Consider the following 23,152-nt stretch of genomic DNA (forward strand, 5'->3'; position numbering starts at 1 on the left):
TTGTACCAGCATAATTGTAAGAATCTCAAACTGGAAATGCCCATTAGTAGGAGAATAAATAAGTACATTGTGAAGTCATTACTCAATAGAGTACTTATACAGTCATGAGAATGAATGAACTATCACATCACTCAACCACACGGACGAATCTTACTAACAATGCTAAGCAGAGAAGCCAGACACCAAAAAGTACATATTGTATGACTTTGTTTAGAGAAAGTTTAAAAGTAGGCAAAACTTATGGATTGCAATATAACTCACAACTGCTGTTAACTTTGGTAATGGGGCTGGTTAGTGTCTGTGAAGGGGACATAGGGAGGCCTAGGGTGCTAGTACTGTCCTGTTTATTCATTGGGAGGGTGATTCACTTTAAAAAATCCCAAATGAGCTGTATATTTAGTATTTGCGTAATTTTCTTGATGTTTTATTGATCTTAATTTTGCCTTGTAAAATTATACTGGATAGCTAAAAATAGTAACTACCACATGTAGGATGATGGGAGGGTAGCTGACAGCTGAGTTCTTGCCTTTCATGTCAGGTTGTTTGTAAGGCTTGTCTTAATATGATGAGTCAAGCAATAGAAGTAAAGTTATGTTGTTTAAAATATTGGTGATCATTCACAAGATCTGAAATAAATGATTTTAAAAGATTGTCTTTAGGGCATGGGGTGGGGGTGAAGGGATGGATTTGGGGCTGAACTATTCATATTACATTTTCTAAGCTAATTGCTTAGGATTAAAAAAAGTTTTTAAAGAAAGTATCGAATGACCAGAGGTTCACTTCAGTTCCATAAATATTTATGGCACACTTAAATTATGCCAGGCACTGTGCTAGATGCTGGGGAAACAAAAATGACTAAGACATGATATTTTCCTTCGAGGAGTTCACAGTTTAGTAATGGAAATAGGAACTTGGGCAGATGATGTTCTTTCTTTTTCCATTTTAATTTTTCCTATTATAATGCACATGTAGAAAAGACTGAAAAATCCACACAAAAATTAGAATTACATAAAATCCCATTACCAAAAGATAGTCTTTTCAGTCTTTTTATACATCTATAACACTCTTTTTGACAATATTTATATTAACTCTGCATATCATTTTTGCCATGAAACAAAAATGTATTAGAACATTTTCCCATTTCTTTAAAAGCTCTTCTATCATATTTAATAATAGCTAACTCATAGTCACCTAACAAGTCAGCCCCCGTTGATGGGTCTGTTGGCTCAGGCTAAGAGGTTAGATAAAACTTCCTAGTGAAGGTGACTCATCCCTGAGGACATGTCCCGTTTAAATGAGGCATTCTTGTCCCAAAAAAGGTAAAGTGAAATTCCTAACAGTTAAGGCTTTCCTTGGGTCCTCTCATCCTAAATATATTCTCCTGACATAATTTTATTGGACCCATATGGGCTCTGGTGTTCACAAATTCAGGCTTTTTAAAGATGTATACACTGCCATTTGAATTTGTCATTTAGGAAATTGTTCTCATTCTGTTTTCTCTGCCATCTGCTATCCACAACCCAGTGTACTCTAGCAGGCGTGGAAAATTCCAGGTCAGTAAGTAGGTGGGAAAGAGGAGGAAGGCAGCTAAGATTACCCAAAGCCTGAGCTCTGGTCTCCTTTTATATCAGGGGCCAACAGTCATGAAGGCCCTGCAAAATGGTTGGTGGAAGAACTCAGCAAGGATGTTATACCTCAGAGAGCAGTGTGGCCCGCAATACAGAGAGAGAAGTGGAGAGGGGGAAAGCGGGGAGAGGGACAGGAAGAGCGGGGGAGGGAAGAGAAATGGGAAAGGAAAGGAGAAGACAAAGAGGAAGAAAAAGGAGACAAAGAAAAAGAAAGCCAGGCAAAGCTCTAAGAGTGCACTTTCATTTAAAGTCTGTTGACTTTCTTCTGAGACCCCAATTATGGAGGTTACTCCCAAGACCTAATGTTAAGAAGAGATTTTACAAAGTATATTTGATACAAAATTACTACACAAAGCAGAAGAGCCTCCCACACACTCAGCAGCAGCCCTAGCATGCTACTTTAAGAATTATATACATCAGATTTGCTAGGAGTAAAAGGAAAAGTGAATGATGACTTCCAAAGTGACCTGGATATTGCAGTTCTGGAGTCACACTGCCATAGTAGATGGGATGATTTGGCCTGACAGTTCTATTCACTCTTTGCCCGTGTGAAAGTGATAACCGGGACAGAGAGGCAGAATAACTATGGAAACTGAAAAAGTATGGGAGTTGGGGGTTTTATTTTTTAACTACTTATATGAGAAGTATTTGCCTCTGCTGAAATGAGACTGTGAAATTATGGTGACTTGGATGCAGACGAGGACTTTCCAACAACACTGAGAATGCTACAATTAATCCAGTAATTCATTTTATTGATAATGTACAATTAGGATGCTAAATGATCTGAACATATTACTTCTCTTACTTTAAGTGCTTTACACACATTATAATTAAGTAAAGCAAAGTTAAGATCATACACATAATTAAGGAAAGCAGTGTTAAAATAAATGAAATAAAATTGTTCTCAGTCCTCAGTTTAGTCTCCATGAAAGACTATTTTATACTTTTACAGATGGTAGGGCTTCCAAACATTGAGCCCATAAGTATATTAACGGAGCCTGAAACTGATGTTTAATTTCTTTGATTTGGAGTGGAATTGTTTCCTTTCTTTGCTGAGTGTTTACCTTAAATAGAGGTCTCTTCTTCCAAACAAAGTACTTGACATCAGAACTACTGTGCTTTAACAAACATACAGAAGAATGGACCTCTATTTAGAATTTACCAAGAGCCACTCAACACTAAGTTATTAGGCAATATACAGTTTTCTTGGAATAGTTTTCACCTGTTGGGAGACATTGATTTTTGAAAATTTAAGGAGAATATATATACTTATGTTTGTATGGAGCAGGCATACAGCATTAAATATTTCTTGAATTTCTTTCATCGAGAAGTTATTTCCACTAACAACCACTCTTAAACAATTAAGAGGTTACTGGAAAATCAACTGAGTCCTTTCCCCATATTTTACGCCATCGAGTGTAAATTTGTGGTTTACATTGAAAATTTGTGATTACGCTTTCCACTCTCACGGGAAAAATGAACATAAATTGAGTGCCCACTGAATTTCACACAAAATATTGGACACTTTAAAAAAAATATATATATATATGTATATTAACTCCTTAGATCTCAAAAATGCCCTGTGAGTAAGGTACTACTATGTCCATTTATTCATTAGGGAACTGCACCCATGAGAATTATACATCTTCCCAAATTCACAATTAGGAAGTGCCAAAATCAGGTTTCAAATCCGGATGTGTCTCATTCTGAAGTCCATATTCTCTCTGCAACATTATATTCCTCCTATATATCACCCTAAGTTTAACCTCATTCTAGTAACTCCCAAAATGCTGAGGGCCTCCTTATGGTTACCATCTTTATAGGCGTGGTGACCGTATCTTCCATAGAGAAATGATGATATAGAACCAGAAAGAATTTTCATTCCAGTGTTAGATTTGATTGCAGATAGCATGCCAGTGGTCGCTAATTTCTGGCAAATGTAGAGGAAAGAAAGAATTTGGGGCTACCTTGAAATAGGACGGAGATTCAGGAAGATAGATGCAGTGATATATTGACACATTTGCAGTAATGTATCCATTTTGATGCTAAGAAACTTTAACAGATCTCCTTGGACTTTGAGATTTTGGTACAGGGACAGTTTGATGGATCCTAATAGAGAAACTACTAAATTTTTAGTCTTTTTTTTTTTTTAAACCAAAAGCTGTTAAAACAGATGATTTCACTGAACCCCTGAGCTTACCTCATTGTCAATCCTGTCCAGGATGGGGGTCAGGGCTGAAATCTGAGTATCACTGAGAGCTATCTGCCCGTAAATATAACTACACCTAGCTCTCAACTCTCCCAGTGCCACAGCCCCAGGTGGGTCCAAGGCCTTCTCGGACTCTCTGCTGCTGTCTGCAGAGGCCATTCTGATTCTGCTTGACTAACGACTAGTGCAAATTCTTGTCCTACCTTTTCTGACTTTAAAATAGTTGACCACTCCTTACAGTGGGAAATTCCTAGAAATCACTTTTTTCCCCCGTAGAAGACCCATCTCCAAACCCCATCAATTCTTGAGTTCTTGTGAACAAAGTCTTCTATCTAATTATAATCTGGTGGTGTTCTGAGAAAGGGGAAGTCTCAGTGAGAAAGTGGGGATTAAATACTCTCTGAGAAATCTCACCGAGACAGGAGTCATATATATATATACACATATATATGTCATATACATATACATATGTATATATACATATATATGTCATATATATGTGTGTATATATATATATATATACACACATACACACACACACACACACACACACACCACCTGGCTCCTCTCCGAATGGCAACGATGACTGTAAGTAGAATGCCTGTTTTTCTCTACGAATGCATTTGTTTCTTTAATGGCCTCAGATTTTCTGGTAGCTCCCTTAAAATGTAAGTAACACAGAGCTGAAGCGAGGCTGTTGATGGGAGCCATAGGAATCTCAGCTTCCACTTGCTCAGAAAATCCTCAATTACATTTCTAGCAATTTTCTCCATACCTTTATTGATCAAAATGTGTTATATTTAATATCTGAAAACTCATTTTAAGTGATGACTTAGCAGAAAGACTAATAAAGTTTAACTGGTTATAATAGACTTATTAAGATTTTATTTATTTATTTTTGAATGCATGCATGCACAAGTGGGGGGTGCGTGGAAGAGGGGAGGGAGAGGGACAAGCAGACTCTGTGCTGAGGGCAGAGCCCATTAGGGCTGTCCTGACCGTGAGGTCATGACCTGAGCTGAAATCAAGAGTCAGGCACATAATTGACTGAGCCACCCAGACACCCCGCTAATAGACTTGTTTTTAAAATGTATTTGTTATTATGATAACCATTGAACTATAACTTTATAGCTTATTTTATGAGATTATATTAAAATAATTTTTCATGGCCATTAAACTATACTTAACTTTAAAATAATTTAGATGCAAAAAGTACAAAATAAAAGTTTATCATAGCCAGAAAAGCTGCTAACAGAATGAGTGTGAGTCAGAGGGGCCTCTTTTGTCTATTACTGAGTATTCTTAAAAGGTGTTTTTACTCCGATCAAACCATTTGGATTCAAATGACTGCATCGGGATGCCCTCTGACAGAGTAGCTGTACCAAAACAGCCGTACCAACATGGCCACATAAGCATCCTCCGCTGAATTCAGGATACATGAACTGTAAATCTAGACTTAAGGGGTGAACCCCTCCATCCTAGTTCTCTCCCATGTATGCTGTGTTGTCCTCTCTAGCTTTGATGCATGCCCTGGTGTTTGGAAACGTGACGGCGATCATACAGAGGATGTATTCCAGATGGTCCCTCTATCACACTAGAACTAAGGATCTGAAGGACTTCATACGGGTCCATCACCTGCCCCAGCAGCTCAAGCAGAGGATGCTCGAATATTTCCAAACAACCTGGTCAGTCAACAATGGAATAGATTCAAATGAGGTAATGTTCGTTTCTCATGTCGAAGTTTTCAGGCAGAAAGCACATATTCTTAGGTAAAAGCAAGGTGCTCTAATGCAGGTCTCAGAAGAGAAGTACACACCCACCAACTTCTTTATCTCCAATTTTTAGTCCCTCATGAAACTCAGTCCATCTTCTTTCATCTGCTTCAGCTTAAGTTTTCATGTTGCCACTTTGAATGGACCAATGTTTTACACTGATTTATACTTCGGTCGGTTGGGTGGTCTTTCATTCTCATTGACCCTCTTTAGAGGAACCAATCAATTCTTGGAATCACTGAATTGTGTCAAGTTGGATTATTAGATTAACCAAGTTACTGGGTGCCTTTAAAACGAACAAAGTGAGAAAGCATACGTCTTCCGGCACATATGTTATCTGTGGACTTACTTCCATGAATACCCCAGACCACTACTGTAAGAAAAGTATCCTATGAATAAAGTAACCTGCTACAACCCCAATCACACTGTCATCCACACTTCTGAGCAATTATTTGGTTTCTCCTCTCTTGACACGATCATGATGCCAGAGGAAACACCAAGGCATCCAAATTCCATATCTTCTGTCCTGAGAGAGAGTCTTTGTGAGAAGCAAGGCACAAGAAGCCATATATTTTCCTTCTAGAGTCTTCTATTAATTTATCCTAGTTCTCCAGACTTATTATTAGCTGATTTTTTCAGTAGCACCTAACCGGGGTCACAGTCACTGAATAATCACCCCAGGGTTGAATAGACATATACTTCCCTTTCTGTACTCTGGTTGGTCAAACAGTGGGAAGAACACCCCTCTTTTCTTACAGAGCAAATCAATCAGACCGGACTTACCCCAGCTTGATTTCTCCTTTCATCTTGACAGCTTTTGAAAGACTTTCCGGACGAGCTGCGTTCTGACATCACTATGCACTTGAACAAGGAAATCTTGCAGTTGTCCCTCTTTGAGTGTGCCAGCCGGGGCTGCCTCAGGTCTCTGTCTCTGCACATCAAAACCTCTTTCTGTGCTCCGGGGGAGTATCTGCTGCGTCAAGGAGATGCTTTGCAGGCCATCTACTTTGTATGCTCAGGCTCCATGGAAGTTCTTAAAGACAGCATGGTGCTGGCTATTCTTGGTAGGTCTGAGTTGAAAAGGTTCATGAAATGTTAACCTAGAGCATAAGTTAAGAAGAGAAAATGGGGGAGGGGGAGATACGCTCCTGTAAGAAAATTCTGGATGAATATATGGGATCAGGATTATTCTTTAAGTGGATTTAATTTGCCAACTGTTTATTATTAATTATTATGCCACATACTGAGTTTACACTGTGCTGTTACATCTAATATATCATTTCATTCTTGTTAAAAATCCAGCAGTATGGATCTTAACCCTATTTTAGAAATAAATAAATAGTATTTTAGTTAACTTAATTTGTCCCAAATAACATAATAAGACAATTAACACAGTTCTTTCTGATTCCTCAAGCCAAATTATTGGTCATGATATCTGCTGCCTTTTGGTGAAATAGCTGGTCAATTTTAAGAGGGTGTTCCATATTTTTGTGGAGAACAAATTCAGAGAAGAACATAAAAATTATTTCATCTGGACTAGAGATAGTGCAAAAATGATTACGCATTAAGAATAAGCTCTCATGACAGTCACTGATCCCATATTGTCAAGATGATCACAAGCTTTTTTTTTCCTTCCTCAAAGAAATTCCACAGAATGGTCTGTGAAAATTTTGTACCACAAAGTTGACTCCCATCTATTAAGACATAATTGGTTTCCGGGGCGCCTGGGTGGCTCAGTGGGTTAAAGCCTCTGCCTTCGGCTCAGGTCATGATCCCAGGTTCCTGGGATCGAGCCCCATGTCGGGCTCTCTGCTCAGTGGGGAGCCTGCTTCCTCCTCTCTCTCTCTCTGCCTGCCTCTCTACCTACTTGTGATCTCTGTCTGTCAAATAAATAAATAAAATCTTAAAAAAAAAGACATAATTGGTTTCCATTGAAATATAAGGTCAGCTGACAAAAATGGCATGTAGTGTTAATGTAGAAAAATTCCTACTCACATTTTTACATGTACTTCTTTTAAAATCACTCTCCCTTGTTTGTTTATTCAACTAATATTTATTGAAGGCCTAAGAATGTGTCAGGTTGTGGCCTAAACAATAAATACATTTTGAAAACCAATGGAGTACATCAATGTTTAGGATTTGTGTTAATTCAAAGAGGCTAATTTATTTTTAATGTCATTTAAGTACTAAGATTTATAGATAACTTAACCATTTATAAAACATGTTTACATATGGAGTCTTATTTAAGCCTTTCTAATACAAAGAGACAGACAAGAGTGGTATTTTCTCTATTTTTCCAAAGTCAAAGCTAACCTAGGTCTTTTGACTCTGTCTCCAGTGCTCTTTCCACCTCTAAGTGATGGCTGTTACTCTATATAATCATTATAAACCTTCTATCACTGATTCTACTTCATAAGCTTCAAGACAGATTATACTTTGGGAAAAGGGAAGAGAACTAAAATGTATTTTACTAATATGAGCCAGGTGTTTTATGTCCATTATCCAATTTAAATACCGTTCCCCGGTGGGGTTAGGTTGGTGTGCTGATCCCTGATTAAAGGTGAAGTGGTGGAGGTTAGTAAATAGTGAAATACCCATGGGCTTTTCATTGCTTCATATTCACTCAGTTTGCTATGTCAACAGGCAGACTATAAAACTGGGGGGAATGTAGGGCTTATCTTTTATTTTTATTCATTTTTTTAAAGATTTTATTTATTTATTTGAGAGAGAAGGAGAGCACAAGCAGGGGAGAGGCAGAGGGAGAAGGAGAAGCAGGCTCCCTGCTGAGCAGAGAGCTTGACTCCGGCTTGATCCCAGGACCGGGGTCATGACCTGAGCCAAAGGCAGACACCTAACACACTGAGCCACCCAGGCGCCCCGGGCTTGTCTTTTAAAGCTTTGGCTCATTTCTTGACTCAGCCTCTTGTGTTTTTCTCCTTAACAGAAAGGTTGGATGGGGAGGTGGAGGGTAAAGGGCTAGGGCAACTGGGTGATGGGCGTTAAGGAGGGCACTTGATGTGATGAGCACTCGGTGTTACATGCAACTGATGAATCACTAAATTCTACCCCTGAAACTAGTAATATACTAAATGTTAACTAAATTGAATTTAAATTTAAAAAAACATTTTTTTAAAAAGTACGGAGTAGCAACTGACAGTTTATTTTCAGTTTGGCCTGTTCATTATCAATGTCAGAACGAGGCTCTCTGTGTGTGTTTTTAAAAGGAGAATTTAACATTCCTGCTCACTTATCAACTTTGCAAAGTTAACGGCCATTCTGTTATTTTGTGATTCTAAATTAAAATTGACAGTTATTTCTAAATTTGCTTCAAAAACTCATCTTTAATCATGAAATACTTTTCCATGGGTTTCCTTAGGACCATGTCAGTTTTATAGTCTGCCTATTGACATAGCTTGGTTTTAAGAGGGCATATAGTTATCTTTCCAAAACTATGTCGTTTGATATGCTTCTAAGCAAAAATAACATACTATGTTTAAATATATATATTTAATCTGTAATCTGTTTCTTTTTTCCATAATCTTGGTGTTATTTTTACATTTGGTAACTAGCAACAATTCTAGTAATGAAATATGAAGGTATCGTCCATAACATTAGAACATAATAGGTACAAATTCAATGGCTTCTAGGTAATTAACATTGTTTGTAATACATAATTCAGCTGGATTTTTTATTTAAGAAAATTCTACTCACAGCTGAAAGATTTCATCCATTGCCTTTTGCTCTTGGTCCCAATTTCCACCACAAATTATGATTTTCATGATTAACATTTTCACATCTTCATTTCTACTATGTCGAACATCAAAAGTGATTTAAATGCATATTGCCACATGACCATTCTAAATACTCGTATGTGGTATTGCGACTAAAACCAAACAAGGATAACAAATTATTCATATTTTATCTCTGTGATTAACTTTATTTCAATGGAGATTGACTATTTTACTTTCCCCATGGTAATATTGTTTTATAGGGTCAATTAAAATCAATACAGCCTTTGGTAAACTTGAGCACGTGGCTTCACATTGGATCAGTAGATATTTAATACATATTCACTATGCCAACAAAGTGAATAAATATATAATGTTGTAGGAACAAGAATCACCAAACAGCTCTCAAGCCATAACTTATTCGAGCAATTCAGTTGTCCAGTCAATACGTGAAGACATTTCTTAATCTGATGCCTGGGGATTCGTTTGCCTTGTACACTTTTATTTCATGTCCTGGTAATTGTGTTTTTCTACCAGTTTCTTCATTGTTGTTTAAAAGAAAATGACAAAGCACTGATAAATGTGCTCTTCACGATGGTATTAGTCTATCTAATTATAATTAAACCTGTTATTGCTCAAAGTTGGATGGTTTGCCAATCCACCATCAGTTCCCCCTTCTCCAATCCCTTCCCCCGCCCCGTGGAAGAGTAACTTGTTAGCAAATACCAGTAAAAGAATTCTGAAAAATGGGGATAGTAAGAGACCATAGAAGTCTTTCTCTTCTTTTAGAAATAAGGATACTGAGACCTAGAGTAAATAAGAAACTTTGATCAAAGTCCTAAATCTAGGTTGTGAGAAATGCACAAGACCGGAAAATCAGGGAGGGTAGGGACCATGTTATTCTTTACCAGTGCACACATGCTGGGGCTCAACACGAGTTCCAGTTCGCATGTCAATGCTTCATAAATACTTGCTAAATGAATGAATAAGCAGATTCTTTCTAGAGTGCCAAGGTTGGCAAGATGTTGGTGTTGTTTTTATAGCTGGGGTCACTGTGACTTAAATAGCCATGCTGTGGCCACCCGAGGTATGGAAGTATGTAGACCCTACAGTCATTTCGAACACCAGTTGCTTAACAGAAAATATAAATGCATTTTGTAGCAAGACACCACATCGTGATAAACTCTCCTTAGATATACAAATTTCAAAACTGGCTATATTCAAAGCATCCTGGGTATATTTACATCTTACATCGGTACCTGGCTGAGTTTTTGAGCACCAATTTAGATTTCTAACAAAATGTATAAGAAACAAAATTGCCAAGTTTAGCAGTATGGGTGGACAACAATAGATCCAACTTGAATCCTTTAGCACCACGTGGTTGTACAGTCCCTGACCGTCTGTAAGTGCAGATTTTAGTCCCTTTTTCCTTTGGCCAAATAGGCTCATCTTCAAGGTTTGAATTTAATGTTATTTCAGAGATAATACTCAGATGTAATTCAATAATTTTAAAATGCCCCATTTTTATCTGTTACATATTTATGAATATTTCAAGTATTCATGGTTAATTTGGCATGTTTCCTTTTCCTGTGAAATTCAATAATACGGAATTTTATTGAAGTCTGCTACAATTCAGAGGCTTTCCTTCCAGAAATGCTGGGCACAATAAAAAATAAAAATCTGTAAGTTAAAAAGTGAACTGAATGGGGGACAGGACAATTTGTTTGATACGGTTCCTAAGATATTCTTTCCTTGGTGGTTTCTCTGTTGGGTCCATGGTTGGTTGTTGATTCCCTGTTGAGATGGAGCAAAGCAGCCATTAAGAAAATAATAATAAAATTTCAAGCCCAGGCAGGAGGACAAAGCCAAGAAACTCCCAAGTCGTAGCCATGAATCTCATGCCAGTGTCCTCTGTGAACGTAGGTCATAATACTTCCACGGCAAACCTAGGTTTGTCTGAGGATGGAAAGGATTTTCTTTCACGTATCTCACACGGATGCCGAGTGAATTAATGGCTGTGTCTAAAATAAATTCGAGGGGCATCTGGGTGGCTCAGTGGGTTAAAGCCTCTGCCTTCAGCTCAGGTCATGATCTCAGGGTCCTGGGATCAGCCCCGAGCCCCGCATCGGCCTCTGCTCAGCAGGGAGCCTGCTTCCCCCCTCTCTCTCTTCCTGCCTCTATGCCTACTTGTGATCTTTCTCTGTCAAATAAATAAATAAAATCTTTCAAAAAAATGAAATAAACCAAAATATCTGAAGCTGCAATCAGCTTTTTGTTAGCTCTTACATTGATGCTCACCTTCCTGCTAGGCTAAATGGATTCAAATGAACCCAAAGACTTTAAAGATTCAAATACATTGTCCAATACGATCTAATCAGCAAACTCAAGGAAGCAAACTAGTTCCCAGGAGGAGGAATCCAGCCTCAGACTGAGAGGCAGAGGCATTTTAGGGCAAATAGCAGGGGTGCTGGGTGAGGTGCGGGAGCAGGTGACAAAGTGGTAGTGGGTGTCTCTCCCTGCAGTGGCGCAAGCCAAGATCTCATAGTTTTTGTTTGCTTTCGTTTTTGATGGGAAAATTGGCCTTTTATGCTGTCACAGAGTGTTAGAAATATGGTTGTGTTTCACATTTTCATTTGGTAGGTTTCACCATCCTCGACGTCCCCTACCTCTCTGTGCCCCACCCTGTTCTGAGGCTAGGGAGGGAGGGCACCTCCTCCCTCCTCACCCTCTCTCTTGTAGAGGTGTTCGGAGGTAAATAAAAGAACCTGAGTACTAGCAAGCTGATGATGAAGCCATTATTGTGTTAGAATCAAAATCACTAATACACATTTTCATGGTCTTCTACAGCGCCCCCCCCCCCCCAGAGCCATTATTATTTCTCCTGAATAGTTGAGGCAACTGTGACAAAAACGTCAACTGCTTTGTCTGAAGTTTTATCGAATGCCATGAGGAACTGTCTGGAGCCCATCTATCACCGACCGTTCCCAACTCTGCTCTCCTAGTTCTTATCCCGCAGACCACCGTTCTCAACCAGGAGCAGTTGTGCCTGCCAGGGGACATTTGACAACGTCAGAAGATATTTTCGGTTGTCACTGCTGGGGGTTGGCAATATGAGATGGTGGTAAACATTCTACTGTGTACAGAAAGCTCCCCCACCAAACAAAGAAATACCAGGCCCCATATCTCAGGGCTGCGGAGATGAAGGTGTCTTTTTCTTTTGCAGTGTCATCTCAGAGAAGGGAAGCCTGTAAGTGAAATGAAGTTTCCAGTCCCATCTTGCTTTTCTTTGGAAGTGACATGTCTCTTTTTTTCACTGTTTCAAGGGAAAGGGGACTTAATTGGAGCAAACCTATCAATTAAGGACCAAGTGATCAAGACCAATGCAGATGTGAAGGCTTTAACCTACTGTGATCTTCAGTGTATCATCCTCAAAGGACTCTTTGAAGTGCTAGACCTTTACCCAGAATATGCTCACAAATTCATGGAAGACATTCAGCATGATCTCACATACAACCTTCGAGAAGGTCATGAGAGTGATGTAAGTCTTACTGCTAATTAATGCTGAGATCTAAACCATGGGGCCTGGAGATCATTTATAACAATAAAAGCCCATGTCATGACTTCCCTTGTGAAAGTCTCTGAATGGATAAGGTATGATTATTCAGCCACTAGTTGAACAACCAAATAATTAGCTAGACGTCAAGGGTGGAATTTGTCAGCATTCTAGAAAAGTATTGTTTATAGATGACCTCCCTTAATTCAGTTTCTTTCTTGTTTACCTTCATGTGCTTATAACTAGAGTCAATTTCAGTGACATATAATATTTAGCTGCAGTTGTGTGTTTTCTCCAGAATTTAAGGATTTCCAGATAGAATATATGGCTCAGAGTTTGCTGTGTTTGTAACTATTTACTATTCTGCTGCTTGTTAGGGAGTTTGCTTAAAAATAATCTTTTTCTTAACCAGTACCCCAAACAGTCTATTTTAAAATGACTAAATATGCATAAAAAGATTCAAGCCAAAGATTGTCACGCTGAAAGTATAATGAGCATTTTATGAAATTATAAATTTGCTGCATGTTTCAGTTTATACAAACAGCTTTCCTAACAAAATAGGTGCTACACTGCACCCTGGGATTAAGCTGATCGCGAATATGACTTCATTACATGTGTCACAGACACAAATGATTTAATAGGCATGATTGTTGAAAGGCAAGCCAGAGCATGAATAGTGTTCTCTAACAACAAAAGCCTTGATTGCTGCCTTGAGTTTTGTCCCAGATATTCGCAATACTCGATTTTTTTTTCCCCTGAGAATTCAAGGAACTATTGTGTTGACAAACCTATATTATGTAGGCATTTTGTTAGTCATTAATATTCCTCACTTTGGAAGGTAAAGAATATAAGTTGCATATCACTTCATCTTCATTGAGGATATGAAGTGACAGTCAATACATAGATGGTATCCCATTCTGAAGTTCAAGATTAACGAGTTTTGAATGTGTGCTCTCTATGGATGATAGCAAACAGGAAAGGAGGTATCAGTATTTGTTGGGAATCTGTTTGTGCTAAGCACTCTGCCTAAATAAACATCTCATTTAGTGCTTAAAATGATTTTGTAAGGTAAGTATCAATCAATCTGTATGGAACAGAAAACAGATTGAGAATGGCTAAGTAACTTGTGCGTAGTCACACAGACTTATAGGTGACTGGGACAGAGTCTGAACACAGATAGCTGTCATTTTATACACTATTAGTTATGTTGTCTCTGCTGAAGACACTTTTCATATCTTCTGATTCAACAGATGGACTTATTTTTTTTAGGATTTATTTATTTATTTATTTATTTTAGACAGAGAGAACATGGGGGGAGGGGCAGAGGGAGAGGGAGCATCTCAATCAGACTCCTCATTGAGCACACAGTAGGGCTCGATCCCACCACCCTGAGATCATAACTTGAATCAAAATCAAGAATCAGATGCTTAACTGACTGAGCCACCCAGGTGCCCCTTGACACATGGACTTTTAAAACTACAGTTGTCTTTTGTACTCTCTAAGACAACCTAATGGGACAACTATTTTTGAAGTGTGGAAGTGTGCGAGAGGGTGGAAGGAACCAGAGAGGAAAGAAGAAATCCAGGAAGAGAGAAAGAGCCAACATGCCTTGGCCTATTAAAGTGGAAGATATGGATCTCAAGCCCTGTCTTCTTTTTATTTGATTCCTTTATAAGGATCTGTATCTCTGATCAAATCTTTTATCCCCTTTTATCTATTTGCCAGAACATGAATTGGAGTGATTTTTAGACTCCCATACTTGAATTGCCTGTGGGATTATTTTCATTATCTGTTCTTTCTCTTGCATTATTTTGTTTTGTTGTGGCCGTTTGGTTCCTTCCTTTTAGCAGATGTCATACTTTTGTTTAAATGTAGATGTGTCTTATGAAAATTATTCTATTATTTTCCTCCACTCAGGTAAGGTTTTCTCTTGGCAGACAGATCGAGTTCCAACCAACCAATTTCATCATGCCCAGAGTTCCTCTTAGGTTTTGTTAGGCTGTTCTGTTCAGCTTTGCCCATCATCTGGGGCTACAGCCTCCACCCTTACGACATGCTCTTTCTGGAATCTCAGCTGAAAGCCTGAGACGTTTACCAGGGCCTCTCCTGTTTGGTGGGGCTTGAACTTCCCTCCATCTCCTCAGCACTCATTGTGGCTGAAATCTCCGCTCCTCCCAGGTGCTCTCATCTTCCGAGTGGCTTGGAGCACTACCCTGTGCATGAGCTCATGTTAGCAGCTGGCTCATGTGTCCAAGTCCACACGGATGCAGTTACCTGCTCCCTGGGCTTCTACTCTTCAAATCCCAGGGGTTTTGGTATCACCTGAACGTCATTTCAGTCTCCTTTGCCAGGAAGATGACTCCTTTCTGTTCTGCTCTATTCCCCCTCACAACGAAATAGTGAGTTCTCTCCAGAAGATGCCTGGATAAATGCAGAGCACGTGTTGGTGTGCTCCTCTTCTCTCAGGGACCACGGCCCTTCAAATCTTCCCTGAGCTAACTGCTCCAGTGCTTTCAAACTGTTATTTTATGCATTTTGTCCAGCTTTATTTTTTACTCGAGGGTTAGTTCAATACAAGCTATTTCATTACAGCTAGAACCAAAAGTATTGCTTCTTTTCAGCTATGTTTTTAAGGGCAAATGGGAACTGGAACTTACCCCTGAAACCTTTATTGTTTTGTTTTTTCCTAGTCATTTATCACTCAAAACTTTTCTCTCTCAATCTCTCTGTATCTTTATATTTATATATATATATGTATATATTTTTATACACAACACACACGCATATATATATACACATACATATACCTTCAAGATGTTGGGATGGTATGCCTCCTAAAGGCTTGATAAATTTAGGCCACCCTTCTCCATAATTCCATACCCTGGGGGAAAAGTCTTTCGGTCTTTATAAGCGTACTACAACTTCATGGTACATTTGTATTCTGATGGTGACCTATGGTTATGAATTCTTGCTTTGCAACTCTGCTGTAAGATCAATGGGATACCCAGGATCTTTCCTTAATTTCCATGTAAACACAAACAAAAATATCTAATCACACAGGACTTTTAGTGGGTTGAAGCCTTTGGTGATCAGTGGGTTGTAGAGGAAGGAACATTTGCATAATGGAAATGCAAACAATATAAATGTGAGATAACTATATATCCTTATTCTTAAAAATCAAGTGGCCATTCTGCTGCATTGTTCAGCCCTTTCTTCCTGCTCTCATCACTCTCTTTTTCTTGCTCTTTCTTTATCTCCAATTCCCCATTATTTCTGATATGTATTAGTTTATCCCCCACTCTTTGGCTGCCTTTTGTCTTTCTCATTCTGCCTCTGGATTCACCTGGTACCCCTTGGAACTTACACATTATTAGGTGACACAGAACATCAGGGTAAAGAGAAGACTGATGGTCAACCCATTTTGAAATAAAGATCAGAAAAGCATTTTAAGAAATAGTCAAAAATTAGGGGCACCTCGGTGGCTCAGTGGGTTAAAGACTCTGCCTTCGGCTCAGGTCATGTCGGGGTCCTGGGATCCAGCCCCGCATCGGGCTCTCTGCTCAGCAGAGAGCCTGCTTCTTCTCTCTCTGCCTGCCTCTCTGCCTACTTGTGATCTCTGTCAAATAAATAAAATCTTTTAAAAAAAATAGTCAAAATTTAGAAGGAATATGTATGTAGCTGTGGTAAGATATAACTCTTAGAGCTATGATAAATTATGTAACTTTAGAATGACAACTCATTCAATTCTCATCAGGAAATTAACTAAAATATATAATATTCTAGTTTATGGAAAGGCTAGCTAGCATGGTTTAGATCTCATACTAATTATGCATCATAGGCACCCTGTGTTTTCTATCTTTGCCTTGTTTATTTATAGCTCCTGGATAGCTCCAACAATGGCGTGGATTAATTTAGCTCTTTCTGTCCATGCAGATTATGAGAAATTTGCTTCACTACTTCTCATGGTAGACCCTATAAAATTGCCTTTAGCACAAACTTGTTTGTTGTTAGTTATGAAATTTAGTGCCTTAATATACGAATTTTGAATTTGTGCTAAAACAAATAAAATGATTGAAGAGTATCTAAAATATCTGTTTTCAAAAGTTAATAATGCTAATACACTGAAAATCATATATCGATACACCTACGTATAAATACAGATGTGCTTCTCACATGGTAGACACTAACTGAGTGTGGTATTGCGGTTATAGAGCAACAACCAGCAATGGTTGTTGAAAAAGAATGAGAAGTTCTAGGAGTGCCTGGGTGGCTCAGTTGTTCTGCATCTGCCTTCAGCTCAGATCATGATCCCAGGGTTCTGGGATCTGGTCCCACATCAGGCATCCTACTCAGCGGGAAGACTGCTTCTCCCTCTGCCGCCCCCCTTGCTTGTGTTCCCTCTCTTGCTGTGTCTCTCTCTGTCAAATAAGTGAATAAAATAGTTTTTGTTTTTTTTTTTAAGGAAAGATAAATTCTTACTGAGGGGTTATCAGTGATGAAACCTATTCAGTTTTAAGTGTTACCTCATTTTCCCTCAATTTCTCATTGTCATGTAATCTGATCAGCTTAAAAAAAATAATAAAGTCTCCTCCTTCAGATTTTCCACCTCTTTAGTAGAGGAAGGGGTGTTTCCCCAGTTTCTTGAGGGTCAGTGACCTCTAGGAGAAGGACTTTGAATGCCCATCTCCAATATAGCACAAGAGGCTACAGCAAAGTTCAGGGAAGAACCCCTGGGCAGAGACAAGAGAGCCCTCGAGGACGTTCACATTCAGCGGCTTCTTCCCACTTGGACGTATTTGATCATACTACGGTTGTTTAAGGTGCTGACCTATCATAGCTGCTTAAAACTTCCACACTACCTTAACATCCCAGCTCCCCACAATCTACATCTACTCTCTATATGGACCAAGCACCATGCTTAAATAACGCAGTTATAGAAATTGAACACTGCAGATTCTCAAGTGACCTTCAAATGAAACAAATGCAAGTATAACCATAATTTATTGCAAAAGTTCCAGAGTGATCATATGCAGTACTTAGAACATATATAAATAAATATAGTGGAACGCAGATTGTCATAGTAATTGAAGAGTCAACTTGCCATCACCAGCCTGTGGGGGTTGTGCACATGTGTGTGTCTGTGCGCGTGTGTGTGTAGGTGTGGTGGGTGCTGAAAGAATGTGACCATGACACGCGAGAAGTGGTGTCCTGAGTGGTCCTCCTGCCTTTCTTCTTATTCCCTCACCACCCTCTCTCCTCAAGGGTCCAGAAGCAACCTATTCAAACCTATTCAAAACTATAAATTGGATCATATCATTCCATTGCTCAGAATTTTTCACATGGATCCCCACAGACTGTTAATAAATCCAGACTTCTGACCATAACTGTGAAGATCCTATGCATTGCAACACCCGCCTGCCTTTCAGATCCATCCGGTGACATCTTGAGTCTGGCTCACACTCCAGCAAACTGGCCCGCTCTCCCTTCCTGAAGGGGTGTTCCTCCCGCCTCACCTGACTGACCACCTGCTCTGGAGTTTGCCTCTCCAGCGTATCCTCTGGCACATCACCTTGTTGGTCTTTTTCAGAGCTTTTAGCAAGATCTGAAGTTCTTTTAATATGTATATTTGCTTGCTCATGGCCAGTTTTTCCTAGCAGAATGTCTACTTTATGTGGGCTTTGTTTTATTCTAGACTATAGCCTCAGTGCTTAAGTCAGAGCCTAATGTAGAATTAACATTTAATATACATTCAATGAGTGAATGAATGAATTTAAAAAAGTTTACTTGGGGAACTGGAACTTACGTGAAATTTTGATAAAATGAATAAAGTCTTGAAGACGGCAGCCACATAGCCTTGAAATATAATTTAAAATGAAATTTGGGGCGCCTGGGTGGCTCAGTGGGTTAAAGCCTCTGCCTTTGGCTCAGGTCATGATCCCGGGGTCCTGGGATCGAACCCCGTATTGGGCTCTCTGCTCAGCAGGGAACCTTCTTCCCCCTCACTCTGCCTGCCTCTCTGCCTCCTTGTGATATCTCTCGCTCTGTCAAATAAATAATAAAATCTTTAAAAAATAAAATAAAATAAAATGAAATTTAAGAGGAGCACCTGGCTGGCTCAGTTGGTAGAACAAATGACTCTCAATATCGGGGTCGTGAGTTCAAGCCTCACGTTGGGCGTATGGTGTACTCAAAAAATAAAATAAAAGTTAAGATAATTCAGAATTACATTCCTAAGAAGTAACAAAGCCAAAGAAAGAATTGTAGTTAGGATTTAAAAGAACATATTGAAAGAATATCTAAGTTGGAAAGGCTGTTTTTCACTTCCCTCAAATTTAAGATGAGAGGTTTTCAAGAGCCATAGGAGGAATTTAAGCTGAATAATAGGGGGGGGGAAACCCTTGCAATATAGGTAATATAATTCCTCCAGGTAGTCTGGGATAGTAAGTTGCATTAGGATGAAAAAGGATCTGCCTTCAAATCTAGGCACACACATATTTTCTGTAAAAATAGATGAAATATTATAACACTAATGCCCCCCCAGAAAGTAGAGAATCAATACTTTTAGCCATGAAATCATGCTGGACTGTTATTCACCTCACATTTATTGCCTAGGGTAGAAGACTTCAAACTTCCTGTGTGAAACGAATGTACATGTGGAGAATTCCCGAGTTTAGCAACGCAGCTACCTGTGTTTATAAAATACTTCATCAAAGCGTAACACATGGGTCTGCTGCACTTCATGGTTAGCTGTGAGGTATAAGGTCTCTAATGTGTGTGGCGGAATTGACTCAAGTAAATCTCATGGTCTTTAGCATTAGCTTCAGTGGTATCTGAATGTGAATTCATATTTCCATCTGGGTCTAGACCCCATGTCTTTCATATACCGAGGTGAATCTTTAATTTGTTTGAAGTTTTCAATGGGCAGCCCGTATCTCAAACACAAATAGCAGTGGAAAAAGCATCTAATTCCCAAGTACTATTGAAATGTGTCCATTGGACCACTTGGCCCTGGACAATTTCTTAAGTAATTAAGCTGTACTATATCCATGAGGTTTGACTCTGCGTCCTCCCGTAGATAAAAACAAGCCTGAGTAGATCTTCCAGGTGAAGTCTCTGATTTGCCAACATCCTTGCCACCTGTGTGACTATATTACAATTTAATTCAAGATTGTACTGAAAAGAGAGCTATTTCCAAAGGAGGGACTTGGTTTAAATTTAGTCCCCATTTCAGACTGGAATAAGATTAGGCTACTTGGAAGCAATTTTCTTGAAAATGATTTACCGAATGATAATAATGTAAAAAATCGTATCTGGCAGCCCAGATACTTAGCTCTTCAAGAGTAGCCTGTTTGGAGGTGTGCATCTGCAGCCCAGTTTTGTGTAATAAGAGAACATAATTAATTCTGTGCCTTTTTGAGGTAATTGTTCCTTGAAAATTGCATGTTGGAGGACTCTCGTGTCATCTGATCATGTCAGCTTTCCCTGCTATCCTGGGAGCAACAGGTGTTTTGTCAGTTGTGTATGTTAGGATACTCTCTATGAGAAATGTCTTATTGTCAATTGTTTTACCTGCATACAGTTTAATGGTGCTTAAGATGGTGTCAGATATGATAGGAAAAGCTCAGTAAATAACGGTCTAGAAATTCTACTTGTACCCAGTATACTTCCTAGGTTCCGAAACCTTTCTCGTACTGGTCTGTGTGTGCAGAAGTTGTGGCAAACATATTACCTTGAAGGAAAAAGATTGCATTTTAGGTAGGGTCCCCAGAGTCCAGCATTGTGTTCACGTCCATGGCTTTCAGTAAATGAAGATTGCTGTTGAATTTCTGGCACCTAATGAACCTCTCACTTGCTTTGACTACAGCCAAAAGACTGTCAGTGTCCTCTTTTCTTCTAGCGATTACCCAGCCTTAATGTTTCATTTCCCCCATTACTATCAGTCTGGTCCCCATCTTTTTCCCCCTGAGAGATCTTGGGGTGGAATGGACTCCACTGGACCCATTCCTGTCTAACCTTGAGATTCTCTTTCTCCTGCCTCAGAAAGATGAAGGCTCCCTACTCCTAGGAAGAAAAAAGGTTATTTTTAACCTCTTCTCTAACTACAGACTGATTCTTTTTTACATCCTTATTTTAAAACAGAACTAGTATGGGGCATTGGCAAAGGGCCTGAGGATCCCAGTAAGTCTGGGGGCAATTTAGAATAAGGGCATTGACTGTATGCAATAAAAATCCAACTCAAATAGAGCATCAGAGTCAGAGGAGATTTATTGTAAGGATTCCCAGTATCTTAGGGGATTAAATGAAATACACACACGTGCACGGGCACACACCTGGGTCTCAGGAATTCTTATAATTGGGTTAGGTTGGATTTTTTCCACATTTCTTATTTTTCCTTGCCTCTCCATTTCTCTCTCCTTCAGTCATCATGCTGCCTTCCTTTCCGGTCCAAATGGCAAGAAATGGTCACAGATAGCAGCTCCTCAGTTCAAGTGGGGAGTAGATGAAGCTCTCTTGGTTCATTCTAGATTCCTGTAGGACCGAGTGGTTCAGCTCTAGTCAAGTGCTGCTCAGGCTTCATCAATTATTGTGTGTGGGAGTGTTTGTGTGAGGGGGTCAAGGAGGGAGGGTGACCACACTGTAATAGTATGATGGTTTCCATGGCAACCCATGGACTGAAGCGTTGAGATAAGAAAGATCCAGAAAAGTGGTGGGTGGTCAGAGGTAGTTGTCGGACAAATGAAGCAAAACCAGTGATTTTATGAACTCTGGGGAATCACATCATTGTAGGTTGTGCAATCATATCACAGCAACGTTTCCTTAGAAAACAAATCTTATTTAAACACGTATTAAAAAATAAAAACAAATAAAGTAGAGGACACATAAAAAGCTTTAAACTACCCTGAATGGGCTCTTGTTTCATGGCTGAATTCTGTCCCGTGTAGCCATCTGTCAGTCAAACAGCATGAGACATATCCTGCAAAGAGATCAGCCACATTTTGAGGATATCTAGGTATTTCAGCTTATGTTTTCAGGTTGAACAGTGAACATTTAGATTTTTGAGCTCCTTGGGGAAAGCAGGGGCTAGCCGAGTTGAGAAAGTCAGAGGATAAAAGGCCACCTGCCATCCCATAAGTGAGACAAAAAGTCTTTCTTTTCCTTCTTTTCTGGTTACTTCCATCTTGCAGGGAGCAGCAGATGTTCATTCAGCCTGTAACAAAGTATCCCATTTGCATACACACACACACACACACACACACACACACACACACACACACATACACAAAGACTTGACTTATGCCCATTCCTTCAGAATGAAAAACTACCTAGGCTGCAACCACCAGGAATCGTCCACCCAGCCCCACCATTATCCGGGGTCCTCCATTCTCCACTCCATTTTTGATGGTTGATTCAGCCACCATAGAAGCCCAGAGCCTGCCCTCAAGTTCAGCTGTAGATGCAGGTAACAGAGCCCACCCTCTTGACAAGGCTCTATGAAGTGAAGATGATGTTGATGCTGCTAATGGTATAATAGCTCCTGTGAACCAAGCTGTACACTAAGCACTTTACAAATATTGCCTTCTGTTAACTCTCACCATACTCTTGGAGTCAAGTTGCTCAGTTCATGTCCTAGAAAAGGAGACTAGTTAAAGACGAGAGAGGTAAAAACTGGTCCAATCCTTCTGCGAGGAAGCAAGGGAGGTCAAGAACTGTAACGTCTGTCCCATGCCAACTGAATCCTAAACCCAATGGAAACTTAGTGTAAGTACATCCACCAGAGTGAAGTTACACATTTTCCTCTGTCCCTTAATCCTAGAGCAGTGAATGCCAGCCGTATTTTAGGTTAATGGAGCATTCATGGGAAACATGTTTCCATGGGAAAACAAACTTCACATGTAAGAGAAAATGAACCACAGAACTTTTTGGTAGTTCTTCAAACTGTATACTTTTTATTCGTGCACAGTTTTGCATATATTATACTTTCATGAAAAAGTGAAATCATTGAAGAACTCAACCAAATTATCAGTGGAGAACTCCATTGTATATATATATATAAGTTCTTTGAGAGCCATAACTATATTTTATTCATCTTTGTAATCATTTTCCTAGTCAAACTGCTAGTACAAAGTATGTGCTTTATGCATGCTGCCTGGAATGTAATTCACACACACACACACGAGTTTCCATACCCACAGAATAAAATGTTAGGACTGGAAGTGATCTTAAGTACCCCGATTAAAACTCAGATTTTCCTTTGATTACAA

At 39.3% G+C, this 23,152-nt stretch overlaps 1 protein-coding gene across 1 annotated transcript in view; it reads left to right on the top strand.

Annotated features, from left to right (window-relative positions):
- The window catches only part of KCNH8 (potassium voltage-gated channel subfamily H member 8), a 385,143-nt gene that overhangs the window by 314,484 nt on the left and 47,507 nt on the right, over positions 1-23,152 (top strand). Inside the window, exons 9-11 of the mRNA XM_047737762.1 lie at positions 5,354-5,553; positions 6,424-6,673; positions 12,661-12,875. Coding sequence (XP_047593718.1) covers positions 5,354-5,553; positions 6,424-6,673; positions 12,661-12,875 — 665 coding nt within the window. The remainder of the gene's footprint in view (positions 1-5,353; positions 5,554-6,423; positions 6,674-12,660; positions 12,876-23,152) is intronic.

Source organism: Lutra lutra, chromosome 1 (assembly GCF_902655055.1).
Source record: "Lutra lutra chromosome 1, mLutLut1.2, whole genome shotgun sequence".
Classification (NCBI taxonomy): Eukaryota; Metazoa; Chordata; class Mammalia; order Carnivora; family Mustelidae; genus Lutra; species Lutra lutra.